Source organism: Symsagittifera roscoffensis, chromosome 3, assembly GCF_963678635.1.
Source record: "Symsagittifera roscoffensis chromosome 3, txSymRosc1.1, whole genome shotgun sequence".
Lineage (NCBI taxonomy): Eukaryota > Metazoa > Xenacoelomorpha > Acoela > Convolutidae > Symsagittifera > Symsagittifera roscoffensis.
In genome coordinates this window covers 19,562,347-19,588,980 of record NC_087064.1, presented here as the reverse complement: position 1 = coordinate 19,588,980, position 26,634 = coordinate 19,562,347, and the positions used below count along the sequence as shown (strand labels likewise).

The 26,634-nt window shown below is 36.4% G+C and overlaps 1 protein-coding gene across 5 annotated transcripts in view; it reads left to right on the top strand.

Annotated features, from left to right (window-relative positions):
• The window catches only part of LOC134841440 (uncharacterized), a 41,595-nt gene extending 15,259 nt beyond the window's left edge, over positions 1–26,336 (top strand). For 3 of the 5 annotated variants that reach the window (XM_063857431.1, XM_063857432.1, XM_063857434.1), the window contains 6 exons: positions 17,752–17,802; positions 20,093–20,175; positions 20,457–20,510; positions 21,337–21,592; positions 23,138–23,211; positions 26,142–26,336. In XM_063857431.1, the coding sequence (XP_063713501.1) occupies positions 17,752–17,802; positions 20,093–20,175; positions 20,457–20,510; positions 21,337–21,592; positions 23,138–23,211; positions 26,142–26,215 (592 nt within the window). In that variant the 3' untranslated portion in view covers positions 26,216–26,336. The remainder of the gene's footprint in view (positions 1–17,751; positions 17,803–20,092; positions 20,176–20,456; positions 20,511–21,336; positions 21,593–23,137; positions 23,212–26,141) is intronic. The other 2 variants (XM_063857433.1, XM_063857435.1) reach the window with 1 other exon arrangement.
• Positions 26,337–26,634: the final 298 nt, after the last annotated feature.

The window sequence follows — 26,634 nt, the reverse complement described above, 5'->3', positions numbered from 1 at the left end:
TCCAAACTTTTTGTTTTGCCAATCCTTTAGTGTCATTTGAAAATCATTTGAAAACTTCAACCAAAACCACAACCGTGATCATTATATTAAGAATGAAAAACAGTCTATCAACCACAAGTGCGAAATATTTCCACAAGCAGTCCATGTTATCCTCGCTCTCCAGTTGAACTGCTTGTTTAACAGCCTTCTGCAATCTAATTGGGTTCGAAGTAGCCAGGCTTTCTGCTCCAGTCATTTCCTTTTTTGGAAGTTGTTGAGGAGTCTGTTGTGCTATATTCCCAGAAATCAGATTCCATTTACCAATCTCGACTGTTGGTTTGGTCGCTGGCGTTATCGGAATTGAGGCGACCGATTCCCTTCCAGAATTGGATCCAGGGAACGCTCTCTCCATGTCGCAGGGTCTGAGTCCCAACATCCACATTGCTTTGTGTGAAATGATGCAGCGTATGAAGTAATTCATTTTGTGTTTCCCTCCCAAAAAGTGTAGGTTGATCACTGAAACTTCGCATTATTCAAATTATGGGTAGTGTGAAAATACGGTTCGATATGTTAAATTAATCCAGTGAGATAAGTAACCGTATGTTAGAAAGTTAGTCGGAGACAAAAAATTAGCTGTCATCCGAAGGTGACAGACAAACTCCGAAGGTTAAATACCAGTTAGCGCCAGACAGGTAAATGAATTAAGTAGCACAACTAGAAATGGAAAATGAACTAAATTTAGATACTATGACAATTCCCTCCTTGTAAAAATTCATGACTCTAATTAACGTATCCAATGCATCGCTGTTATCAATAATCAATAGGGTTAAAAACAAGTTTTGTCAATCTACTACAACAACATTTAAAACACAAACTTTTGACTTTTTGCCGATTCACAGCATGCCCTCTCCCTGGACCTCCATATGTTAACAGTTTTGTAAGTTTGTTTTTATAAGTTTGTTACTCATACTTTCTTTCCTCATACTTTCCTCATTTTGCTCCTGACTTATCCGTCTTTTGGATGTTATCGATCATGACTGCCCCCATCTTAGTCACTGTGGTTCGTTTTCTTCCCGACCGTCTAGAACTAGTTTCGTCCAATGAACTAGCCGAATCTTGACTTGAGTAGGAAACAAGTCGTTGTTTCCGACCCCGCCTTTTCCCCCCGGTTGCTGGAATTTGTTCCGTCTCGCGTTCCGTCTCCTGTGGTGTGATTCCTCCGGTATCTTCCTTCCTTCGGTTCGCTTCGATTTCCTGTTCGCGTGCCATTGTGTAATCCGTCGCCGTCTCGTAGTTACTGGGTCGAATCGTTATAGTTTCAGTTTGTTTTTGGTCCTGCCCCCCACTGGACGTTCCTTGTCCCTCTTCACCAACGTTTGCTCCCCCACTTGTCGGTTTGACTTGCTTCATTGTAATTAGCGGTAAATAGTTCACCGCGTCCGATTCGGAGTCCTCCACGATTTCCAAATTTTGGAATCGTGATTTCTTTCCCACGATGCTATGGAAAGTTCCCCTGGTGCCTTTTGAGCTACTTGGTTGGCTACTACTCATTAGTAACTTCCGTTTTAGGTCCCATCGCGTTGGTGGTGCCGCGATTTGTCCCAGCGCCCGTTTTTTTCAGAACCTTTGCCTTCTTTAGTGCTACTCCCGATTTTCTAAGCACAGAACCATTACTCAATTCAATAGTATGCTCACTTTCATTAACTATATTGGATTTTAATGGTCTATACCTATTCATATTCCGCTCCCCGGTCTTCTGCATCACCACTGCCGGTGGTATTTTGACTGGGTCACTTGGTGCTCGCACAATTCCAGGCTCCTCATCCTGGTTAGCAGCTTGGTCCTCGGCCAATTTCAGTGGTCTTCGCCTGTTTTTCTGGTCGTACTCAGTGTCCGATCGGATTCCCCAGTTGGTATCCATAGGCTCCGGCATTGCTTGGGCGATTGGGTCTCGTTCATCTAAACATGCAGATTTTGATCGTACTACAATTTTCCAATTTAGATTCCATAATGTAGGCTTTTTAGTCAAATTTCTGAGAACCGTGTTAGCTTCCCGGCCGTGGTGCGCTTCGAACGATGTTTTGTTGAGAGTGGCGTTTTTAACAAATCTTAAAGCTCCGAGGGCTCTTTCGACCATCCGATCCAAGGGTTCCGGTTTATCCTCCCGCGCATACGTAAGTACTGAGCTCTTGATGCTGCAAATCGTGCGTTCGACACATCCTGTTGCCCTATGATCGTTCACTGGCGAGATGCGAATTTCAATTCTCTGTTCATGACAAAAAGCCCTAACCTCCTCAGACATAAAGTTTGTTCCTTGATCAACTCGAATTTGGCGCGGAACTCCGTGGGCAATAATGTATGCTTTTAGAAATTTAATAATTTTATCCGATCGGTTCGAATTACAGACCATAGCCAATGGCCAACGTGAGAACCGATCCACCGCCACCAAAACATACTTCTTAGACTCCTTCAAATAGTTAATGGGCCCCCAAAAATCTAGTTGTATCAATTCATTTGGTTCTTTCGGCTCAGGTATTTTCCCTATATCATCTTTCGAACACATATTTTTCAAGTTCTTACCAGCTAATGTGCATTCCTGGCAATTACCGGCGAAAGTTGCTAAGTTACGGAACATGTACGGGTACCAGATGTCTTTGGCCGCGTCATACATACTTGATTTTCCGTGGTGATAATATTGTAGCCTATTGTTTACCGCCGCTTGCAAGGTGTTAGGGATCACTAGCCGCTCCTCCATCCATAGGCATCCGTCTCTTACATGAAATTCCCGAGTATACTGTGCATAGTACTTACTCATCGCTGCAATTTTTGAGTGTAACTGAGGGTCTTTACCTTTAATCAATTCGATAATGGCTTGTAATTGTGGATCTGAACTATATTGTGATTCTATAAATCGAACATTAAACAATTCGGGAAGAGCGGTTTGTTTACTGACGACTTTGCAATTTCTCGGAATAACGGACATAACCCTTTTTTCCGGATTAATCGGTGGATAACTTTCGCCAGGATAAACCGACGGAATGGAAATGATAGTGTTTGTTTTTGTGCTCCGAACTTCTGTTGTAACCGCTTGCATATCCAGACCAACCTCCTCTATTTCATCGCTACTACTAATGCTGGGGCGTCGTTCCAATAATTTTCTGATTTTTCTTTCCATAATTGAATTGTGTTTTGAATTTTGAGTGTTTGTTTTTGAAGAATTTAAGTAAGCAAAGTCAGCCTCAATAATAGTCCCAACTAATTTATTACTAGACTTAATTGACCTGCCGGAAATGCAATTCGTCACTCTGTGATTGGTCCAATTTCCACCGCATGATCGTTCGCCCTCTACCGGTCGTTTTCTATTCGATATATTGCAACCGCGTTTATTTTTAATAACCGGTGGAGACTCGAGTCTATTTTTAGAGATAGCTTCTTTTTCAAATCCGAGGGCGGATCTAATTCGATTAATTTTCGCCACCGTAAACATACTGTCATAGGTGCTAACCGGTTGAGCATTCAAGCTGGGATGCCTTGATAGATAATCGGCGAGTCCAATTTTTGCTCCGGGTTTGTGCTTTACTTCAAAATCGAACAGTATAAGGCGATCCAACCATCTGTTAATCTGCTGAACATTGTTTTGTTCTTTTTGTTGTTCCCATTTAGCAATGATACTAGTGCCTTATGATCCGTAACTATTAAAAAAAATTTTCCCAGCACATAGTTTCGGAAATATTCCGCCCCCCACACAACTGCAAGCATTTCTAATTCATTCGTAGAATAATTTTTTCTGCCTCGTTTAAATACCGGGATGCGAACGATATCGGCCTCCAGCCGTCGGAATTTAGTTGCTCAAGGACCGCTTCGAGCCCGTTATGACTAGCGTCACACACAATTCTTGTGTCCCGGTGTATATCAAAATGCTGAAGTTCTACTAAATTAGCCACCTGCTTTTTCAGGTTTTTCGAATGATATAATCGTTTTTCCAAATATAATCGTTTTTCCGGCTTAATAGTGGGCGTAAAGACGCTGATGATTCCGCAAGCGCCGGAAGGTATTTGTGCAAGCTGTGAATGGAACCCATAAAGGATTTAAGTTGTGACACCGTTTTTGACGCTTTTAGCGATTCGATCGGTTCCGTTTTTCGGACGAGCGGTGTTATTCCGGTACGAGTTATTTTGTGCCCCAACCATTCACATTCTCTCCGCGCAAATTGGCATTTAGTGAGCTTAAGCGACATATTCTGGCGATCCAACTTCCGCAAAATTCTCTCAACTGCCGAGATATGCTCAATCTCAGTGCCTTTGTTGACCACCAAAAAGTCATCAATAAAAGCATGCGCCTGCGGAAATTCCAAAAGGATCGTATCCATCACTCTCTGAAATTCCGCTGGCATGGTTTTAAGGCCGTAGAACCCCGTTTGGAAACGATACGTGCCCGTTGATTTTCCTCCCACCAGCGAAAAATTGCATTGAACGCTCGTTTCCGGGCTAAGTGGTAATTGACCGTACGCATACGTGAGATCCATTGTAGAAAAATATACGTCTCTTGGTTTCCGTTCGCTTATCGTTTGTCCTACGGTATCCACGAGCTCTTCAATTTTCGGCATTTGGTATTTATTCTTGTGGAATTGCTTGTTCAACTCCCGGGATTCTAACGCTAATTTTACTGATCCGTCCTTTTTCACCGTTATTACAATCGGAGAAACATGATACTTGTCTGAACATTCATTCAGCTTTTCAATGTGTCCTTGTCGTATAAGTTTATTAATTTCCTTATCGACCTTATCCTGCAATGTGTTGGGCACTCTACGTCCTTTTTGTTGAATCGGAGTTAACGTTTCGAAAAAATCCGCGTGTACCCTATAATTTTTAATTTTTCCGACTCTGTTAAAAAGATTTTCAAATTGCTTACTGAAATAGATCTGCCAGGGGTCTAGTGAGTCCTCCACCTCTGTTGCCTCGGCCCCAGATTGATCGCTCTGTACCGACATCACATTCTCCTCCGGTGCCTTCTGCACTATCTGCAATCCAAGATTTGGCATTAGGTCTCTCCCAATAATTGATGGTCTGCTTCCTCCAATCACTCTGATATTCGCGTTAGTCACCCATCCGTTCGTTTCCAACAAGACGTTCATCGTTCCTAGTAGTCGTAAAGGAATGTTTCCGTAATCCCTGAATTCATCGTCCTCCGGTGCCGGTGCATTCACGCTGACGCCTGCGGTGCCCAACAACCGTTTCATTTCTCCAATAGTGAATATTGAAATTGGTGATCCACTATCTATCCAGACATTCGTTTGCTTCCCATTTACCTTAATTGGTAGTCGGGCGCCGGCCACTTTTATTTCCGTTTCTCTCCGAGATTTGATAGCCATGACAACATAATCTCTTCAGCTATCCGAATCCCACGATTGTTGCTTCTTTACCGGTGTATTAACCCAGCCAACGGAATTCTCATGTTGCGAATAAGTATCCTCAGCGTCGCCGATTTCACTAGCTTCCATATCCTCCTGATTTTAGATTAGTCCCACTGCCGGTCTTCCCCGATTGTTCCGCTTTCCCCGACAAGTCGTAATGTCCCGTTTTCCGGCGGAAATTACACGTTGCATTTTTGTCAGGACAATTAATAAGGTGTTCCGGGGTAAAATTGGGTTGATCACAATTATAGCATCTTCTAGAACCACACCCTCTCATTTCTGCTCGTCCTCTAAACAATCCACGGCCCCGCTGTCTGTTGTTTCTGTATCCTCCTCGGATGGTTCCCACCGGTTCCGTCTTGATTTGGAACGCTCCAGTTCCACCGGCGGTGCCACTAGTTCCTCCCCCGGTTGCCAATCCGTATGACTTAGCATATTTGTATCCACGTTCATATGAAAGTGCAATACGGTACACCTCCTCTGGTATCTTCGTCGAGCGACATAACTCATTTTGGGCCTCCCTTTTGTTCATGTTCGCAATGAACACGTCCCGCAAAATCGTGGTCTCCAATATTTCAAAATTACATCGAGCGGCCAGCCCGCTCAACACTGAGTGGAACTGCTCCAACGATTCTCCTATTTGTTGCTTCCGTGCCAATAATTGGAATGTCTCGTAAGTTTCGTTCCATTCCTTCTTAAATTCTGTTTGAATGGTATCGAAAACTCTAGAGTACCTTGTTGTCGATAAATCCAGGTGTGGTCTCCTGTTATGTAGCTCATCCTGTCCTTTCTCCCCCAGACACAAATACAAGTTCAAGATAAGCGTTTGCTCCGACGCCTGGCGATCCTTCCCGTCTACCTCCTCTGGTAATGCTGTAACCTGCGCTGCGGTTAACGTACTGGCATAATAAAAGTTCTTCGGATTTATGCTATGTTTGGCCACCATCCCCCATTGAAAACGATTGAACCAAAACTCCCATAGCATTGGTGGCTCTGCGAACGTCGAGGGCCAAAACGATGTAACCCCCAGTGGGTTTTTCCCCCACTTTGGCCTGTTGGCTGCGCCATGTGAAAATACGGTTTGATATGTTAAATTAATCCAGTGAGATAAGTAACCGTATGTTAGAAAGTTAGTCGGAGACAATAAATTAGCTGTCATCCGAAGGTGACAGACAAAATCCGAAGGTTAAATACCAGTTAGCGCCAGACAGGTAAATGAATTAAGTAGCACAACTAGAAATGGAACATGATCTAAATTTAGATACTATGACAGTAGCCTGATGATAGTCAGTTTGAGTTGAGGTCAGATCCGAGGGAAAAAAATAAAGCGCAGGAATAAACCGGCTAGGTTTTTCCAATTCCAGTTTTCAAACTTTTTCCATATATCATTGAATCTTGCAATTAAGTCGTTCAATCAAAAAGTCGTTCTACTCAATTAACCTATTTGTTTTTTGGTCATTTCTCAATTTCTCAATTCAAACAGTTTATTTAATAAATTACGTTGGTCAGCTTTTCAGGTTTTCAGAAGCAGGCATACAATACCTCGTTATAGAGATTTAAACTATAATGAATTTATAATAACTTTCATCCTCAATCGCTTTATTATAGATTACAACTCCATAGCACATATCTGTTATACCTTTTGCATAACTTACTAGATAATGAAACAGAAAGGAAAATGAACAAATTTTGCCCAATTTTTGTCAAAACCAACCGAGTTCTCACCTAGAATAGAGAAGAGCGAGTTGACTGCAATTTGCAGCATAGTAGTTGTCAGAAAATGAGCAATCCTTGGTACATGCATGGAACTGGCAGGTAGGAAGTCAGCTATAGTCCCACATGCTACAGTTTGAGCCAGAAGGAGAGTTATGGCGAAGGATATCTTCTCCCCGGACTCGACCGGAATGAGAAAGACGAATCCAGAGAACAAGTAGAGGATAGCCAGTGGGATTGTGAACACGATAGAGTAGAATAAATGTCGCCGTCTACGATTATGTGTTTGGTTTAGTGATTTGATACAATAGTTCATGGGTGGAGTTGTATTTTTTTAGAGCAAAAAATTAAGTAGACAAAAAAAACTAGGTAGACATATGTATCGAATTTGGTCGACTGATATTTGTTCGACCTATAGAATTTTGGTCGAAAAACGGACATAGGTTGAACCATACGATTAATACACAGTTGAACCTCCTCAATCCGGATAGCTTATTTGATTTTCTCAACCACCTTTAAACCATTTAAAGGTCTCATACTTCCTTTGTTTTTTTTGAGTGGGCAATTGGATGGAAACTGGAATTTCCGAACAACTGAGGTTTTTGTTTAAAAGTTGCATCATTTCGAATGCTCTGTCGTGGGCGTAAAAGGAGTAGAAGTTTCCAAAAATGTGAACTATTGTATGAATTGACTTGATGCTGATGTTCAGAGAAATGACATCCCAATTTTGACCATTGTCGTCGTATGACTCGTGTTTCTCTATGAGCACTGGTCGGATAAGTTCCCATTCCTCGTTTTCTCTGTAGTTCCGCAATCTCACTTCTTTTTCAGGCATCAATTCAGGAGCAATTTCTGAAAGGACATTAAAACAGAGAAATATAATGAAACAAAATTAAAAAAACTATAGTCTCAGCCAGGGGCGGATCTCGGATTTTCTCGAGGATTGCGGGTCTGTTTTTCACAAATTTTGTCGACCTTTTTAGGCCGACCAATTTGATTTTCCAATCTCTCCTATAGCACTAAAAAGACCCTGTTTTGGCCAGAAAGCAGGCCAAGAAAACGCAGTTTTAGGCACTTTTGGAAAATATTGACCAAAAATAGCATTTTTTTTGACGCGCGCTTCCCCCTTATATTTAGTATATATTGGAGCCTTTAGAAAAATTTAAGGGACAGTCAGCCAAGAACGGAGGTCTCAAAATAATACCAAAGCGGGAACCCTCCCATTGGGTAGTGAGTCAGGGGGTCGAATCCCTGAGTTCTCTGAGGAAAGAGGGCGATCTAACCACCCTTAAATCCGCCCCTGGTCTCAGCCAATGGCGAATCGAAATCATCTGAAGCTTATTATCAACGAATTACGCATAAACAAAAAATCATTGAAAACTTTTTAAGTGTACGGTACTCGTCAAGAGATGCGGTCCGACTTTTTTGAAATTTAATGAGAAAACTCCTTGGAAGTGTAGCCCATCAAGCACTTGAGACCTGCTTGAACCATTTACTCTTAGTTTCTGTTTCGGTTTTTTTTCCGACCGTTTGAAAAATGGGAAGAAACTTTGTATTCGCGTGTGTTTTGATCTTTTTTTTTGTTTTCCGTGCAAAACTAGCTTTCACGATCGGAGAGAGCTGAGTGACATATCAGCACCTTTTGGCATAAAAAAATTACAAAATTTTAAAAAACTGCAAAAAAATGGGAAAAATTCGGAAACTTTTTTGTTTATTTCTTTCGTTTTTCTACTAATTTTTCTACAACATTTGCTTATCATTTTGCTTATTTTACTATCTCAAATTTGCCTGATCTCTAATTTTCGGTTCAGTTGTTTTATCACACCTAAAAAAGCGACATTATTTTGAAAAAGCTTTTTTAAGACTATGGTCGGAACATTCTGTGCTTCTTGCACAGTAATTGGCTATCCTTGTCTGTTTGTGTGTTTTGTATATCAAAATTGGATACGTAGAAGTAAGTAGACGGACACGTTTTCCTACTTGTCAGTAAGTAGACAAATCCTAAATTAACCAGCGTGAATTGAGATAGGAAAAAAACTGTCGAAATGAATAATCATGATTGCTTTCCTACCTCAATTCTGATTATTTAATACAGTGTTTTTGTACTTATTGTCGAGTATGACTAAGCGGTTGTCTTTTAACAGACCGCTCACCAGAAAATACTATCATCAATTTTGTTCATTGGTGAATTTTGGTTTCATAACAAAATTATTTTCCAATCCTCCTTAACCGTACTCAATAAATAAACAATTTAATTAAATTTAGTTTTGTATTTTCATCAAAACTATGCTTAATTTCAAATATTAATTTTATATGTTTAAACTATTTTCAATTCCAATTTAAGAAAACTCAAAAAGCAAAATAGATCCTAAACAATTAAAATTGACTAAAACTTCTGCAAAAAGTCAAATAAACTATCTCCGACTATCTCCGATGTTCAAGTGGATAGCATCCTCTGTTATTCTTGATTTTGTCAAACAATTCACCCAAGCCAGGTCTTGGAATCCGATCTCGTTTCTCGTTTTGTGCTCGTTCAGTCCTGGTTGTCGTGTTGGTGGTATCTTGCATTCACGGCCTTTTTTTCTAGCTTGAGACAATTGCGCCGCTTACCGGTTGTATTCTCCAAGAAGTGAGAGTTTCTTCCGGCGCTGGGTTCTGGGGAGTCCTCGCTTGTAGCTTATCCTGCAACTCCTGCAGACATGAAGTCCCAGCATTCGCCCGGCAGCCACAAGTCGCGGTGGGAGTAAAAACCAGTCAAGGCCACGTCTTATTATAAACTCTTACTTTGACAAAACTTAATCACGTCAAGAAGAACTAAGAGAACAATCCAAATCCCAAGTCGAACGGGTCTGGGTTGGTAAAAACCCTAACGCCATACCAACCCACGACCTCCTTTCCCATCGCACAATTTTGTTTTTGATAATTAAAGCTCGAGCAATTTCCGGAGTCTTTTGGTTTAAAAAATTTCTAGTTTTGAAATAGTTTATGTTAAGATAGCGCTCAACTTGGTGTTGTTGAGAAAACCTTGAGCGGGATGGGTGGTAATGATGATGAATGGTTTTCAGTACCGAAAATTAAAAAAAAATTCAGAGGCACATATTTAGACTTCTACCGCAAGGCCCCCACACGATGCAGTAGAATTCAAATCTTTCGATTTTACAAAATCTACTTTGATAATGAAAACCTTTTAACATACTGACTATCCATCCCGTTCAGGTAAAATAGAGTAAGCCGGGGCCCTTGATAAAATTTGGATCGGATACAGGTTGATTCGTAATTTCAGGAGAAATTTTTATGCTTGTGCGCAATTTTGCAGTTTTCTGTCGTCACTGAAAAAATTTCTGTAGTCAACGACAAAACTTTTGCACAATTTTCAAGAATTGTCGTTTATTTAAAATTTATAATGCAATTGATATTTACGAACAAAATAGGAGAAGGAAATGATAATTAATTACATTTATAATGGATTAAAAGTAATTCGACTGGATTTGTATTAAATTAGAATTTTTTCGACATTTACTTGAATTAAAATCTATTTTAATTCATTATAATCTACTATAATCTAATGAAATTTAGTGTTATTATTATTATAAATAGTTACATATTCAATCAATTGTTTTCAATCAATTATAAAATATTTCTGAAATTTTAATATGAAATTATATAAATTTGCCATGTTTTCATTTGCAGTGTATTATAAAGCGAAAAAAACTTAAGGACAAAGCATTTCAAACTATACTATTTGAAAAGTTCATAGTTTTCATTAGGGATGATACTTTTTTACTTTGGTATAATTGTGGTTTCTGCGATTCGTAGATGATCTATGAAACGCTATCCAGCCTGTCTAAGCATAATCAGTTTTTCTTATTTCCCCACATTCCAGACTAAGCTATTTTGCTGAGCGAAGCTCTTTTTTGCGCTACAAGGCCGTTTTTGCGTCTAAAACTTTCACGTGGTACCATTATTACACCCGTAGTCGTTCAGGCTGTGAATGACCTGAAATTAGAGGTCAAATAAGAATTCTTCCTCATACACTATCATTGCCAGGCGAGGAGATCAATTTCACGAATTTACAGCGAAACTTTATAGACCAAGAAACTTTATATCAAGAATTTTTATAGACCAATAAAAATAATTCAGTTTTTTTGGAAATTTAACCAAAACTTTTTTTTCCGGGTTTGCCCATCTAACAAGCACCGATTCGAGTTTAGAAAATCCAAATTTCGTTTTTCATTTTTTTTTCATGTGCACCGAAGTTTGGAAGCGTTTATGAACACAAGCGTATCTGTTATAAGTTCGCTAAGCCCAGGTACTAAATTCGCTGTAAATTCGCTAAGCCAGGTACTTAAAGTAATTGTCAAATTGATGTGTCACTCTAAAACCTTTTAGATTGTCATTTAACTGCTTTGAAACTTTTTGGTAATTTTTTGGTAAAGGTTCTGGGTTCTTGTCAAAAATCAAACTATTATTTTGGGAATTTATTTGATATCAATTGGTTTCAGCGTCAAAAAACTGTTTGGGAGGTTTATCAGTCGAAGAATTCATTTTGCTTTCTCAAGGTGGTAAAAAAGAGGCAATCATTGCTAAACTTGTTGTTTGTTTCCCATTTAGTTTCGCTAGTTTTACGCCATACAGCATTTTTATAAAGACACTGTGACCTTGTGACTGTTCAAACAAACGTTTACTTTAAAATTGATTTTCTTAAATTCGCTTCGTTGGTAGAATTTTTGCCAAATGAAGAACAGATCTGATAGGAAAGATTTGACTCCGGACTTGTTTTTGATCAGGCATAAATCGAACAAAGTAAATTTTGTTCGTAAGTTGTGGTAGCTTTTTAGTTTGTATGAGATATTATGGCACAAGCAATTTTAGCTATTTTTCTAATTTTAGGGATGCCATCTCTATCTATATTCTATTTTGCCGGCCTGTGTATCAAAAAATCTAAACATCATCACTCGTTTGATCATCGCGCCCGCCCTTCGGTAAATTTGATCGAATTTATGAAAAACTGTTACCTAATGTGTAAATTGAGTTGTCTATAACCCACGTTTCAAATGGAATCGAACATTTTTGCTGGTCGAAGGGGAACTCGGTGACATCAAACTGACAGGATATCTTAACAGTAACAGCAGAAGACCAGCTAATCACGACCCCGTAATGTCCCCAAATGGTTTGTTTCGTAAAGGGCTCGTACAGGGTTTCGATTGCGTCCATCATCACTGAGAAAAAGTTTATAAGTTTCGGCGGGGTGGCTATAAATTTCATTTATTTGTGCTGCTGACCAAAGTTCTTTTAGTTTAATTACAGTTTTGTTACGACCATTGAAAATAGAGGGGAACTTTGTCTTCGGTGTGCTTTATTTTTTCAATTTTTTTCCACGCAAAATCATATACCACAAATAAAAACAGAATGGATCGAATAATATATCATCGAAAACCCCTTTCAGTGGTGATTCGAACGACATTTTAAAATTTTGAGAAAGTTTTCCCTGTGTCGAGATAAGCACCTTTCAAATCTTTTATGTTTTAGTTTTAGTCTAATTTCGAGAAACGGAAACAAGCTAGTAGGCTAATGAAAAAAAAATGTTTCCTCTAATTAGTGAAAAATTTAATGTACTCCAGGAAAAATAATTTGGAAGCTTCATTTAGCACTTCCTTGACAATTAAAATATACCCGAAGAAATTGTAGTTTTCAACACAAAGACTTGCCAGCGGCGCAACAAAATTTTGATAAATATGGCCATTTTTGACTTTCGATAGAGTTCGGAATAATCGAAATGACCGACCCGAAAAAAGGTTGACAAAATTTTCTAAAAGTAAAGGCCATTTTTTTCGCACGCCACTACCTATATCTGGACACCAGAAGGTGTCTTGAGGCACAATCATGCACGCTATTCCAGTCTGAGACACATTCCACTGGGAACTAAGAGAAAAGTAGAAGAAGAATAGCCACATCTTCACAGTCACGTAGCCCTCCCTTTCGTTCACACTTAGGATGTGGTACAGGTCCAGGTACACAAACACACTGCCATTTTGCATGTCTTTGGGGGGACTGTACTTAGGCAGGACTGGATTGAACAAGGAATCAAATAACTAATCTCTGCAATTCTTCGACTAAAACCACCGTACTTAAGCTGTTCTTTAACCAATTTGTGTAAGTTATTTTTTAAGTGCTAAGGCGTACAGGCGTACAGGCAAAGTTTTGATGCATTTTAAAGCATCCTTTCTCTTTTATTTTTCGGCCTTTGATTTCATCATTGAGGGTGTTATACTTTCAACACAAGCCAAGTTTTCAGTCACTTTCTTTCCGCCCAATAGAGTCGTCATTTTTAAACTAAAAGGATACTATATGCAATCTTGGAATATGGGCAAACAGATTTCGTGCTACTGCCTTTTTTGGACCATGAAATTCTCGGGAAATACGAAAGGGAGGAATATATATGCTCGAGTGGATTCTTTTTATTGGCACCATCTTCAATATTTTTTGGACCCTCATTGATCTGCTTTGGCCCAGCAGGTTGATCACGCCTCTATAGTATCCTTCCTCAAAGCTGTCTGAACTGCTCGTTTCATATTTTACACCTGGCAAATTATCCCGCTCTACAAATTGGTTGCAATTTGAGTTGAGGCAATAAGCTAATTGGTTTGATTAATTCCATGCACGATTCATATTTCAAGACTTAAAATTTGATATTATCAGCTTAAAGTTCCCAGTTTTGTGAAAACTTAATTTACAAAAACTATTTGAGACCAATAAAATGGCACTCCGACCATTCAGGGCTTTGCCTTGATTCAAGCAATCTTATTGCTTCGGCTTTAGAAGAAAGTAAGGAATATATATGCTCGAGTTGATTTTTTACGCAAGACCAATTCTCGAAAAAAAATTCCCGCGGGGAGTCGGTTCATGTATCTTGGTGCTCCCTGAAGGTTGCGCTCACCACAAGACTATCTCGATTCGACGATTCCTGTGAAACACTCACTAATTTACTATCGTGAACATCGATACTTTGATGCTGAAAGTTAATCGCGCATTATTTACGCAAATTTGAAAAGATAATCTGCCTGTAATTATTTCTCGTAAACTTGTAAAATTACAGGGCTTTGAAAAATACTGATTTGACCAATTTGGGATAATTAACGCGCAAAATATTGCTTTCTTGTAACATGCCTAAGCGGCAAACTAATGCGTTCCAAATTGAATTGAAGCTGGCAAGTCACTAGGAAAAAGAGAGAGAGAGAGAGAGAGAGAGAGAGAGAGAATGAGTGGAGTAAGTGAGTTAGCTTTCCAAAAATTTATACAAAAAATTGAAATCGTACTAAAGAAAACAGGCTTTTGAAGTCTGTATTTTGAACAATTGTTAGCATCGATGATTTTTTATTTGCAGAAAACTTTTTTGACGAAAATAACGGAATGTTAATGATCGGGTAGTTTTTCATCAAATCAATTTCGGCGATTGAAATGAAAGCTTTCAATCGAACACTAAAATATTTAACCTGAAAAATTTGAAAACAGTTCTGAGAATCTTTGAACTTGACTATATGGTCAAAACCACTAATTTATTTTTCCGACTTTCGTAACAAAAGGAACGGAATATTTGTGCTCGGGGTGATTTTTTTCTTCACACAAATTTCGAGTTTTTATTTAGCCATTTTTGACGGAATTTTTTAATATCATTCAAAAAGTATTGTTGTCATGAGTTTAAATTTTAAAACTTTTACCTGATTGTTTTTCGTAATATTATGGGGGTTTAAAAATTGCCATTTTAATCATTATGAGACAATTAACACGCGATATATTTCGCGCTATTCATTCGTAAGCGGAGATTTAATCCGTCTTAGAAACCGTTCCGCATTGGTTGGAGGCAGCTTATTTGACATAATTAATTTGTTACTAAATCTATCACTCTGTACTTTATATGGCAGATGGGGGATAATTTTTCCTAAAAGCCTCAATTTAAAAAAAATCGATTTGTGCACCATCAAATTTTTTCACTAAAAACACTCTAAATCAATTGACTATTTATAATTTTGACCTGATAACCGTGTTTCTCCGACTTTTGAAAAAGGTGGCGGAACATTTTTGCTCGAAGGGGTCATTGTTCCAGACAAGTTTGAACTTGTCAGCAAACTGACTTTTTTACTGAAATTTTTTTCATCATCTGAAAGATAATGATGCCCTGACCCCAAAATTATATATTTATTTCATCTGCAGGCATCACTTTAAATTTCATTAAGGCCGCTTAAAAGGTCCTACTAACCTGTCGCTATATGAGAAATTTGCCATTTTGTACTTCACCTTTGCATGCGGGGTTATTACCAAATTTTTTTTATAAAATATGTTTTTTTTTATTTATAAAAACTATTTGAATTACTTTATGGGGAGTTCTGGGCTTTCAAGGATCTACCTGATACAAGCAGTTTTTTTGTTTTCAAACTCAATATTTGTAAGGTTTCAAAATTGAACTTTGAAAGTTGCAAATATTTATCAATGTCAACGAAAGATATTTCAGGATTGATTCCTTGTTTGAGATGCTCGAGAATTGCAGTTTCATCGTCAACGCCATTAGTACCATTCAAGTAACATTCCACAATTGGTAAGAGTAACACCGCAAAAAATGCAAATGTTAGAAACACACTAAAAAAACTGGACAAGAAACTCATTTTGTATTAGTTTTCCGATTTTCAGTCAGCCTGACTTGAGCATAAAATTGGATAAACTAAAAACATCTGCCCTTTTTTTTGTTCCAATTTTTTTTGCTATAAAATTTTAAAATTAATGAGGCTTCTTCAATTTTTCTTCAAAATTGGCATTTTTCTGCCCAAGCGACTATTTTTAATGAGAAAAACAAACGTTTACGTTCGCTGCTGTTTAAATGATAATTGCGTATATTTATTTCATAAACTCTCGCAAAATGGATGCCAAGATATCACCTGCAATTGAAGTGTGAGCTACCAATTTTGAAAAAGAATTTTAATTGACAGTTTGCAGTTGTTAATTTGCTTTCTACAGTTCGCTTGAGATGGCTTGTCTTGAGAAGTTCATCTGCACTTCAGCCGGCGATAACTCGAGAATGATGAAACATGAGTTAAAAAAGACTTTTTGTTTTTTTTCCTCATAAATCGGGAATAAGTAACCAATACTTTTCATCTCCAATTTAAGTTTAAGTCCGGGGATGGTTTTCTCATAGAGTAATTTCAGATAAAGTACACCTTCTGTTCTTCAACTTTTTTTTCGGCCAGATAGATTCGTGAAACTTCCTAGTCTAATACCAATCCTAAACTTATCTTATAATTCCTAGTCTCAATAAATCTAGTATATACTGGTCCCGTATACAGCTTCAAGCGTTAATAATCGATTGATTTTGGTACAAGTCTTACAAAAATTGCGAAAAAATTAATTTTAATCAATTAATAATAATTGATTATAATATCTCTTTTTGAAATCAAATATAATCAATTATAATACACTATAATAGATTATAATCGAATATTTTTATCCAATTTTCTAATTTATTTGTTTTGCAGAAAAATTCCATCACAATCGATTATGATTGTACCCCTTTTGTTTGCCAATTTGGTCTTCGAACTTCCCCCTAAATTGCTTGTATTTTATGCTTTTTGTAGGCGTTGGTTTATGTTAAAAAAATGGAAAACTGTTTTAACAGTTTTAAAATCAATTCAAATTTATAACGTTTTTTTCTTTTCTTCTTGATTATAGTTGTTTCCTGATGCACGTTTTAAGTTTTTTTTGCCCACCAAATATCAGCACACTGCTTTAGTTTCATGATTTATATAGAATGAGTTATATTTCACCTACTGCGGGATTCTTTCAACTAATATGAAGGAGATATCTCTATGAAACTTTTGTTTCGTGGTAAAACTTTGTGTTCAGATGAACCAAAGAGTGAAAAGACATCTCACTTTTAGAGACTTTTGACAGAAAAAAAAAGATTGTAATCTATTATAATAGATTATGATTGATTATAAGAGACTAAGAGATTATAAGAGATTATAAGAGAGTTTCAGAAAAAATATAATCAATAACTTTCTCTTTTTACTGAGTGCGGGGTGGTATTGCGAGGTTAGAGGAGAGGAAGAGCAACTGTTTGCCAAGTTAATTTTATTCATCTCTAGCTGAAACTATAAATAGTTTCAGCCTCACAAATTATTATAAGTCTTAGTCATGGATATTGATTGTTTGGTTCTAAATATTTTACAGTGATAGTTATCAGGAATATAATTGGATATTAAATACTTGTTTTGAATTGGTTCCAAATTGAATGAAAACATCATTTAAACTACAATGTTAATACATATATGTCACCGTGCAAAAAGGGTGACTATGGGAGCAACAGAAAAAAGGCCACAGCGCTTAAGTTCATCTGTGAACTAAATACTCTAGGATAAAAAGCCGATAAAAAATGAACAGGGCTAGACCTCATTTTTTAGCGAATAATTTAGTCATCGAGCAGATTTCGTGCAATGATGTGCTCGACGACTTAAGATTCAACTGAAAAGATTACCTAGTTTATGACCCACCTTGAGACGACTGAATGAAAGTCAATGAGGGTCGAATCATATTTCGAATCAAGGTTCGAGTAGAGTCGGATCATAGGTCAGATCATTATCGAGATTGAATTGTTTCAGATTTCACGTGGCGGCTCTATCATCTCAAAGACGGCCCCACAGTAGCGTCGGGTGAGTTTTTAATTAAAATTAATTTGAATACCAGCAGACATCGCAACATGGAACAATTTGAGCAAAATTTAATATTTGCAAAAAATTTGAGAACCCCCAAAAAACTAAACGAGAAAACAAACAAACATGATCAAACAGTCGTCAAAATAGTGATCTCGAATCTAGCTACATGTTCAGTATTAGACTTGCTAGTGACCACCACTTAGAGTCGTGTGACAAATCGTTTGCTTTTTGTTTTCAATCTATGAAATGAATGATTGTTAACTTAAGATTTTTTTTCGGTTTTGAAGCCGAGCAGCTCAAAGCAGGCCCCAAATGATTATGCTAACAGCCGAATTTAACAGAAATGTCAGAATTCGGCTCATGAGCAGAATATTCTATTAAACAGCAGATACAGCAGAATTTAAATCACACGGCAGATTTTGCCATCTTTTCCAAAAAAGATTTTTAACATAACAAAATGAAAGCTGCAATTCAGTTCCTCGGAAACACTAATTTACTATTTTGCTTCCAGAAAGTGCTCTGCTTGTTTTTCAAATTGATTTTTTCTGAAGAGCAATAAAAACAGTAGTTAATTTGTACTAAACGCAATGAGAATTTGTACTTAATGAGAATTTCCATCGAGCAGAAAAAAAAAACAGTTTTTTCTATAAAGCTATAAAGAATTTGCTATATAACAGCTGCAGAAATTTTTGGGGCCTGAGATCAAAGTAATCGTTTTCTTATGCATAATGGAGGGACCGAATGATGAAAAACTTTTCACCAACGTGAATGGTTTGGACGTTCCTTCTGGCTAAATGAGTTTAGCACAAAACTGAAGTCACTAATTACAGAAAATGAGTTATAGCAGCAAAACAGTTCAATTTTTATTTTTGTTAAAACAATTTCAGTTTTTTTCAATGCCCTATTTCAATTTCCTATTAATTGAAAATCCGTGTATCTGCTTTTTTTCTATTCGGTCAATACTAATTGCAATCACCTGGATTTGTTTGCTTTCTTCGAAATTTTTGCAATTTCCTTGAGGTTGTTGAACACTCACTTCTGATTGGCTGAAAATAACTTAGAATAATACTCCAACAGTCGGTCCTTCTATCATGAAGGACGCCACTGAAACTGTTATCTAGGAGGCTAACGAAATAATTTTTTTCACATGATAAAATTTGTGAAAATTTTACTGAACCTGATGTGAAAAGTTGCAGAGAAAATAAGAAAAACTCAAAGAAAAAAGTTTGTTCGTTTACTCGGTTGAAAGCAATGTCGATTGTATCAGACATCAAAAACTAAATAACAAAAAGATTTTTTCAATGAAAAACTTATGATTACTTTTTTCACTGATTGTTATTTCTCAGAAATCTCAATCTGCAAGGCTATGAATTCAGAACTTAAAACTCTGTACCTCAAAAGAACATATAAAATGGCAACTACGTGAACTCCGCGAAATTTGCTAACTGAATGAGGAGAAAAGGATAATTGGAGATTTTGTACTCCATCAAACTTTTTTAAATGGTTGGATTGTTTAAAAACTTAAAAACTATAACCTCTCAATTTATATCCCATGCGCATACGTAGAGTTTTATCGGGGGAAGCTAAAATCCCCTAAAAATAGGCGACTAAAAAAACAATACTTGTTCAGGTGAGCAAAAATGATTTTACAAGCTCTCCTCAAAGATGAAAAAGACGAGAAAAGTTTGTGCCGCATTCAAGTTTTTCACAAGAATACAAGCCTAAGCTGTTGTAATTAGACACTTTCTAGTATGTTTCGATCAAAAATTTGATTTTTTTGTGCTCACTCTTTCCTTAAATTTCAGAGTTCGAGCGTCAAAAGTAGATAGCAAATGGGTACCCTATGGGCGGTCCGTAAACCGAGATAGAATGAGACAGAATGAATATGTTTAGTATAGTCCCCTCCCCAAATCATAAAAGGACAGTAAAGCCAATAAACTTTTCCAGAAAAGTATGTACTCGAAAAATAACCCAAAATTATGAATTGATTATTTACAAAATCTTAATTTTCTGAGCTTGAAAAAAATTTCACCCACAGATGCGTCCCGCTGAAACACCGGTAAGAAACCGAAGACACAGCTTTGCAGAAAAGAAGTACGCGGCCGATAAATTTTTAGACAAATGAAACTATTAAACAACCTATAGTAATTTGTACTCAAAGAGGCGACAAGCACTTATTTTTCAACAAGAAATTCTCTGTAGGCACAATTTTTGTAACAAAGTGAAGCACGTGCGATAAAAATTCCAATGGTGGCTGAGGTAGTTATGTGATTGATTGATGTTTCAGGTTTTCTAGATGGAGCAGTTGGGAGCCTGCGATGCACACCCCTAGACCAGGCAACGACCACTGGGCCAAAATGAAGACTGAGGGGAGTTGAGACGGCTTCGCGATACTTTTTGTTTCTTCCAACTCTCTAATCACGCCTACTTTTTAAGCTTAAAATTAGTTGTTTCTTATATATAACGGAACGATTATAAAATTTGCAGTTGATCAAAAACCTATTAGTTTGTCGTAACTTTCTGCAGCTGAGCTTAAACTTAGAAGAGCCAAGAAAATTACTGAGCTTTAAAATTTAATTACGAGTTCCATTTTGATTCGGTGAATATTTCATTAAAACTTGGTCGCAGAAACATCCAGTCGCTGTTCTAGGTTCTGAAATCGGAAGGACTGTTGCCAAGATTCCCAATTGCTCTGCCAGAAACAGGTTTGGATACCTAATGAAAAGTTGAATAAATTCTGAAAACATTTGTTACATGGAAGCCGTAATTATTGCTTCCGCCTCAAATGAAGCTTCAATTGAAACCCTAACCTTCACGGTTCCCCATTTTTTGACCGACCAATTAAACATAACTTATTCTGAATATATTCTTTTCGCCAATCAGCAGTGTGGGCAGGAAATTTTCGACGGGGGAGGGGTTGAAAATCTACCTTTTTTAGGTCTGTCACTTTGATTTTTCGAGCCAATTTTGAGCTGTTTTTGTAAAGTTTTGACCTAATAAATGTGTTTTTTCAGCACGCGCTCTCCTCAAAATTAGCATATATTGGAGCCAAAGGAGGACCTGTTGGAATTTTTTTGCATCTAGATTTGAGCTGCTGCTACTGGTGTCATTATATACCAAGTTTTAGGGTGAACGCGCGCCGAAAAAAAAGCTATACGTTGGTCAAAACAACCCCTAAAGAAAGAAAAACTGTATTTTTGACTTCATATTTCCTATTTTTGCCTGCGGTGGGAAAAATTTGGCCTAAATTGGGTTCTTTTAGATTTTCAGGAGAACTCAGCAAATTTATTTGTTCACCCTAAAAAAGGGTCGACTAAATCATTGAAACTTGTTGATACCCATCTCTAGCAACCCCCTCCCCGATAGTTAATAACCAAACATTCGGGCTGAAGTCTTAATTAAGAGCGCATCAGAGGTTTTACTGATAGAAAACTATGGATAGTTTGTAGATTTGGTATTATTCTTGGGTTTCAACGGTTGTATTTAGAGCATTTTGTTCTGAAAACTGGTTCATGAAATGTCCATATTTAGACCGCTGGAAGTCAAGAAAACAAGAGACTGCTTATGTAAGCCGACCAAAAACAGCAGCTGCACTGAGCACCTCAAAAACCCAAGAGCAGCAACAAGGATTCTCGCGGGATGGCGTTCCAATGACAAGCTGGGAAAGAGGTACTCTTCCGTCAGTCGGGGGAGGGGGAATGAGTGGGGAGATACATATAAGGAGGAGGGACTTCCCTAGTCTCAGGAGGAGGAGCAGTGCAAGAGAAACCAACGTCTGGAACAACAGGTCACATTAGTCGAATCAGAAAAACAGCCAAAAAATTTCATTTAATTTTTAAGCAGTGGCTCAACAGCGGTTGTCTGTGAAGAATTGAGCGCCTCGTATGTTGGTCCTTTTCCTAGAAGAGAAAACGGCTTAAATTCACTTTAACAAGACTGCTCGTATCAGGACAAAGCCTTGATAATCTGACTGCCTCTTAAGCTCTATTGAGTAGTGTTCGCTATTAAAAAAAATGATGAAATTTTTTAAAATAAGTGAAAACATTTTGAATTATTTCTTGAAATTTTTTTCTTCGAAACCATAACCACACGCTATTTAAGATTTCAGATGAAGCAAAGCATTAAATAGACCAAATATGATGCCTCAATTTAAATTAAATTTATTTCTAAGACGTATTTTAATTCCGCTCAAGCGTTACTAGCACAAAATATAACGAGCCTTAATTATCCAAATTGGCAAACCTTCATATTTTTACAAAAAAGTAATCACCAATGAAATAGATTCGGCAATACCTTTCGGCTGATATAAAAAAGTTCCATATAAAATTCCTAGTTAAAAAGTTGAAATTTTTCTGGAGAAAAAAGCTTCAAAAATCGGGACAAAAGTCTTTAACAGGTCTCGAATGTTGGGATCAATCACCAGCTCTTCTTCAAATATATTTTGTGTTTTATTTGTTGTGTTTTAATGATTGTATGACTCCATACAAAAATTAAAGCAAATTATTGCCAAGAAGTCGGTTATCGGGCTGTATTTTTTGTTTGTTTTATGATTTTTTGACTGCTTTGTATATTGAACTTTTTGTCTATGTTTTGTTCTGTTCTATGCACCGTGTTGAATACATGCCACGAGCTGATAAACAATTCAAATAAATTAATTTTTGTGAATTTCAAGGAAAGTGCGGAATGTTTGAGCTTGTGTTGTTTTTTATTCAATCAATTTTCGACTTTTTAACTAAGCATTTCCTACAAAAATTTTTATAGCATCTGAGGGATATAATTTTTCTAAGCTCAAATAAGAAGATTAAGATTTTTTTTTACTTGTGATAGTTTTTTTCATAAAATTAATTTAAGGTTTGAAAAATGCTAAGTTGGTCAATTTGGAAACTTAACGCGCGGTATATTGCGTTTTTAAGCGGCGAATGAATGCGTTCCAAATTGAATTGATGCCAGTAGTAATACTTTACAAGATGCTAAAGCTATCCCAAAGCAATTTGTTTTAGCGTGAGGGGATAAATTGAAAGGAATGAAAAAATGAAAAACTTTTATTTTACCTTAAAGTGGTTCATAAACATTCAGGTCTTTGCACTAATATATGAGCAGTCTGGTTAATTTCAATGATTTTCGTGAGGTGAAATTGACAAAACTACGCAATTTTGTTATACGTAATGTAATAAATGCGGCTCTGAAAACGTGTTTAGCCAAATTGGTCAAAAATAGATGCCTTAATGAACCAAATTTTCATTTTTTTTTTTGAAAAGTTCGTCCACTTTGAATTTAAGTTACAAAACTTTTTCTGAGCTTAATTTATACCTAAAACTTATTTCTGATCTAGCTACCACCTGAAGGCGAAGCGAGGTCACATCTACTGGTGGGAAGACCCTGACTTCAAACACGTCACAATTGACCGTAAGCATTTAATTTTTATCTCAAATCAAAATTTCACAACAATGAATTGTCGACCAATTGCTGGAGAATAAATGTAGAAAGTTACCTTCAAGCCCTAAATCAGATTAATTGCCAAAAACTAACGCACACTACAAAAACATAACTTTTGATCCGGGTGCACTTTTGTTTTTTGTTTCAAAGCTAGCTGTTGTAACTTCTGATTTGATGAAACCACAGTAGGGTAGGACCTTGTTAGTCAATATTTTTTAATCCAAGAGTTGAAAAAAATGCTGAAAAAGACTGCTGTTGGGATCCCTCGTAACAACAATTATTCCGGTTCACTCCCCATGACGCAAAAATGAGTGTCTAACATCCTCAAAAACTAAAATACAGTTGCTACGATCACAAAAATTTTATACTTCGATGTTTTGCTAATTTCTTATATTCAGAAAGCTCAATTCCTTTTAAAGCAATTTCAAAACTTTTAACACAGTGTCAAGTTATTTATGAAGTTATTTTATTTAAAACTAAATTAAACACATCATTTTATAGGTCAATTTGCATAACACTCAATGGTTCTGGAGTTTTATGCTCTCAAAAGGGCTGTCAAAATATTTTTGAGCAAGGATCTAGCATGCATTTTTTGGGTCCTACCTACAAAGTTCCGTACACTCACAAAACCTGCATTACTTGTTTTTAGTTTTTCAGTGAAAAAAAACCTAAACCGCTTAAAATTTTCTATAGGTTGTTTGATTTTCTATGTTTTTAATGAAAAAAAGATTAAAAATGTTATTTTTATTTTCTTTTTTCGTAATTAGATATTTAGTTTTCTCATTTAACCCGCATCTAGGAAAAGCAACCCGCATCAAGGAAAATTGAAAAGAAATCAGTTACAATAGATTTTTGTGGTCTAAACAATATAATTGCTTCCCATGTTGCCCCCAGACAACAAAATGAAACAAAAATCGATTTTAATCAATTATTTTATCAAAGATAAAAATAATTATTTTCCAGTGAATATCAATTAAATTGGATTTATTTTCCACTTTATTCTTGTTTCGCGTCGTGAAAAATTTTGCAAAACGAGTGTACGGCCTGCTCGATTTCTAAACTATCTCGAAATGCAAAAAAAATCCATTCCCTTGCGCCACATTTGCACCTTCGACCAACCCCTCCCCACATTTTTGAAACCCCCAAAATTTTTGACAGATTTTAACTATTTTTTGAAAATACAGGTTAACAAAATACAATTTTCAAAATTTCGGCCAAAAAATGGATTTTTCCGGCACTCAATTCCTGCAAAAAGTAATGTTGTCATATATATTAGTGAAACAACATTCATATACACAAAATTATTCTCCTCCACAGATGTTAGTTTTGTAAAGGAAAAAATAGTTTTTGGGAATTTTTGGATTACAAAAAACTTTGTTCGGCTCTAATTTTCCTCCCACCTTAAGCTTCTATAAATAAAGAAAATGATTGAAAGTAACAAAATTAAACAAAAAACGAGGAAAAAAAATCGAAGTTGCGCGAATTGAACGAAATGTAACCAATTTGAATTTGAAACGTGCAAAGAATCTCAATAAAGTGGAAAAAACCAATTCTAAAATTTCTGTATTTTTATCTATAAAAATAAACAAGACTGCTAGTATCAAGGCAAAGCCCTGAATATTCCCACTGCTTTTTAGGGTCTATGCAATAGTCTCCGCTTTAAAATATGAAGATTTCAAAAAAATTATCTAACAAACTCTATGTGAAGAACAAAAGGATAGGTTTCGCATGCAGCATTGTATTGAATAGACTAAACAGCACGCCTCGGTTCTCGGTTCAATTTGGAAAAAATTCTGCGACGGATTAAACTTCTGCTTACGCATTAATAGCACAAAATATTTTGCGCGTTGATCGTCCAATTTTCCCAATTGCCAATCTGTAACTTCCATAACTTTGCAAAAATCATCACATGTGAAGTTTTTAAATTTGAGCTCAGAATAACAATACCTTTTTTTAAATGATATAAATATTTTCCATCAAAAATGGCTAGTTAAAAAACGGAACTTGCCTGTAAAAAAACCCGAGCCTAAATATTCCGTCACTTTCTTCGAAAGTCAGAACAAAAATAATCAATTTTTATTGTTTGCTTTTTTAATTATAGATTTATAATCCTTATTTAATGGATAATTTTGTGGACACTTTTAATTTTTCCTTTTTATGGATACTGACAATAAAACGCAAATTAAACCAATTTTTATCCATGAAATTCCAGTTCGGATAATAGAGTCAAATTGCATTTTCCGATAATTAAATTTTCGAAAGTCGCGACGGTTCAAAAATATGGTTTCACTTTTTTTTTCAATAATGTATTGAGATTTTAAAAGTTTCACAGCGGATTTGAAAAAGAGAACTATTTACCCAATTTCTCAAATGCAATCAGGGTTAATATAACTTGGATTAAAAGCAGCTCTGTATAATATCACCCAAGAGTCAAAATGCTGTTTAAGGTCTGACAGATAATCATTTTTTTTCAAAATATACATAACTTTTAGTTATTACGCAGTTTTTAAAATGAGAACATTAACATAATAAAGCTTTTTGCGTCTTTTCTGCAGTCAATAATTGACAAAAAATTAGGCGCATCCATAAGGTGGATGCTCGTAATGTGTTTTACATCTTAGAAAAATAGGACCATCATTTGGTCATACGCTCAATTTATGGAACTTATGGATTAGTTGTTAATGAATTGGGGTCAATCAGTATTACTCAGAAAGTTCGAACCTTTTACCGAAGTTTGTCGAGAGAAAAACTCCTTTTGAGTTTGGTAGTAAGATCTTCTCTTTTTTGTTCTGCGCGTCATGTTCACTTTAATGCTTGATTTGCTTTATTATGATTTAATTATGCGCTTCTGTTCATTTTGACAAGGAAACAAATTTTGATTTAATGTTTCTTCTTTTTAGCGCACGTTAAATTTGGCACTCCGTTCGGAGCTTACAAGTCCTACTTCGGAATCGGATCGTCTCCACTGAAGTAAACTCGCCAAATATACTCACTGCCTGCTGCCAATAAACTAATAATCACCTCAAGTGCTCACTTAACAGCTGTTTTTAAATTCCTTAAACGTCAATTCAAAATTTGCTTCAGCTTTTGAGAAATTTGGTATTGCTTTTGCTACAATACCGACTGAAGTGACATAGAAACAAAACCGAAGAGATAAAAAAATGTGATGAATTAGCACGAAAAAATAACATTTTGAAGTCCTACGAACCTTCGTTACAGCTAAGAAGAAAAAACTGAGTTAAATAGACGCAATATTCAATTTGCGTATCAAGATCATTATTATATTTAAAACAAAAAAACAATAAAAAGCAAAAATAATGATTTGTGACAAAGTTTCAATTCCTACAAATTTTTATGCAAGTTAAAAAAAATACCTTAGTTAGAAATAAGATT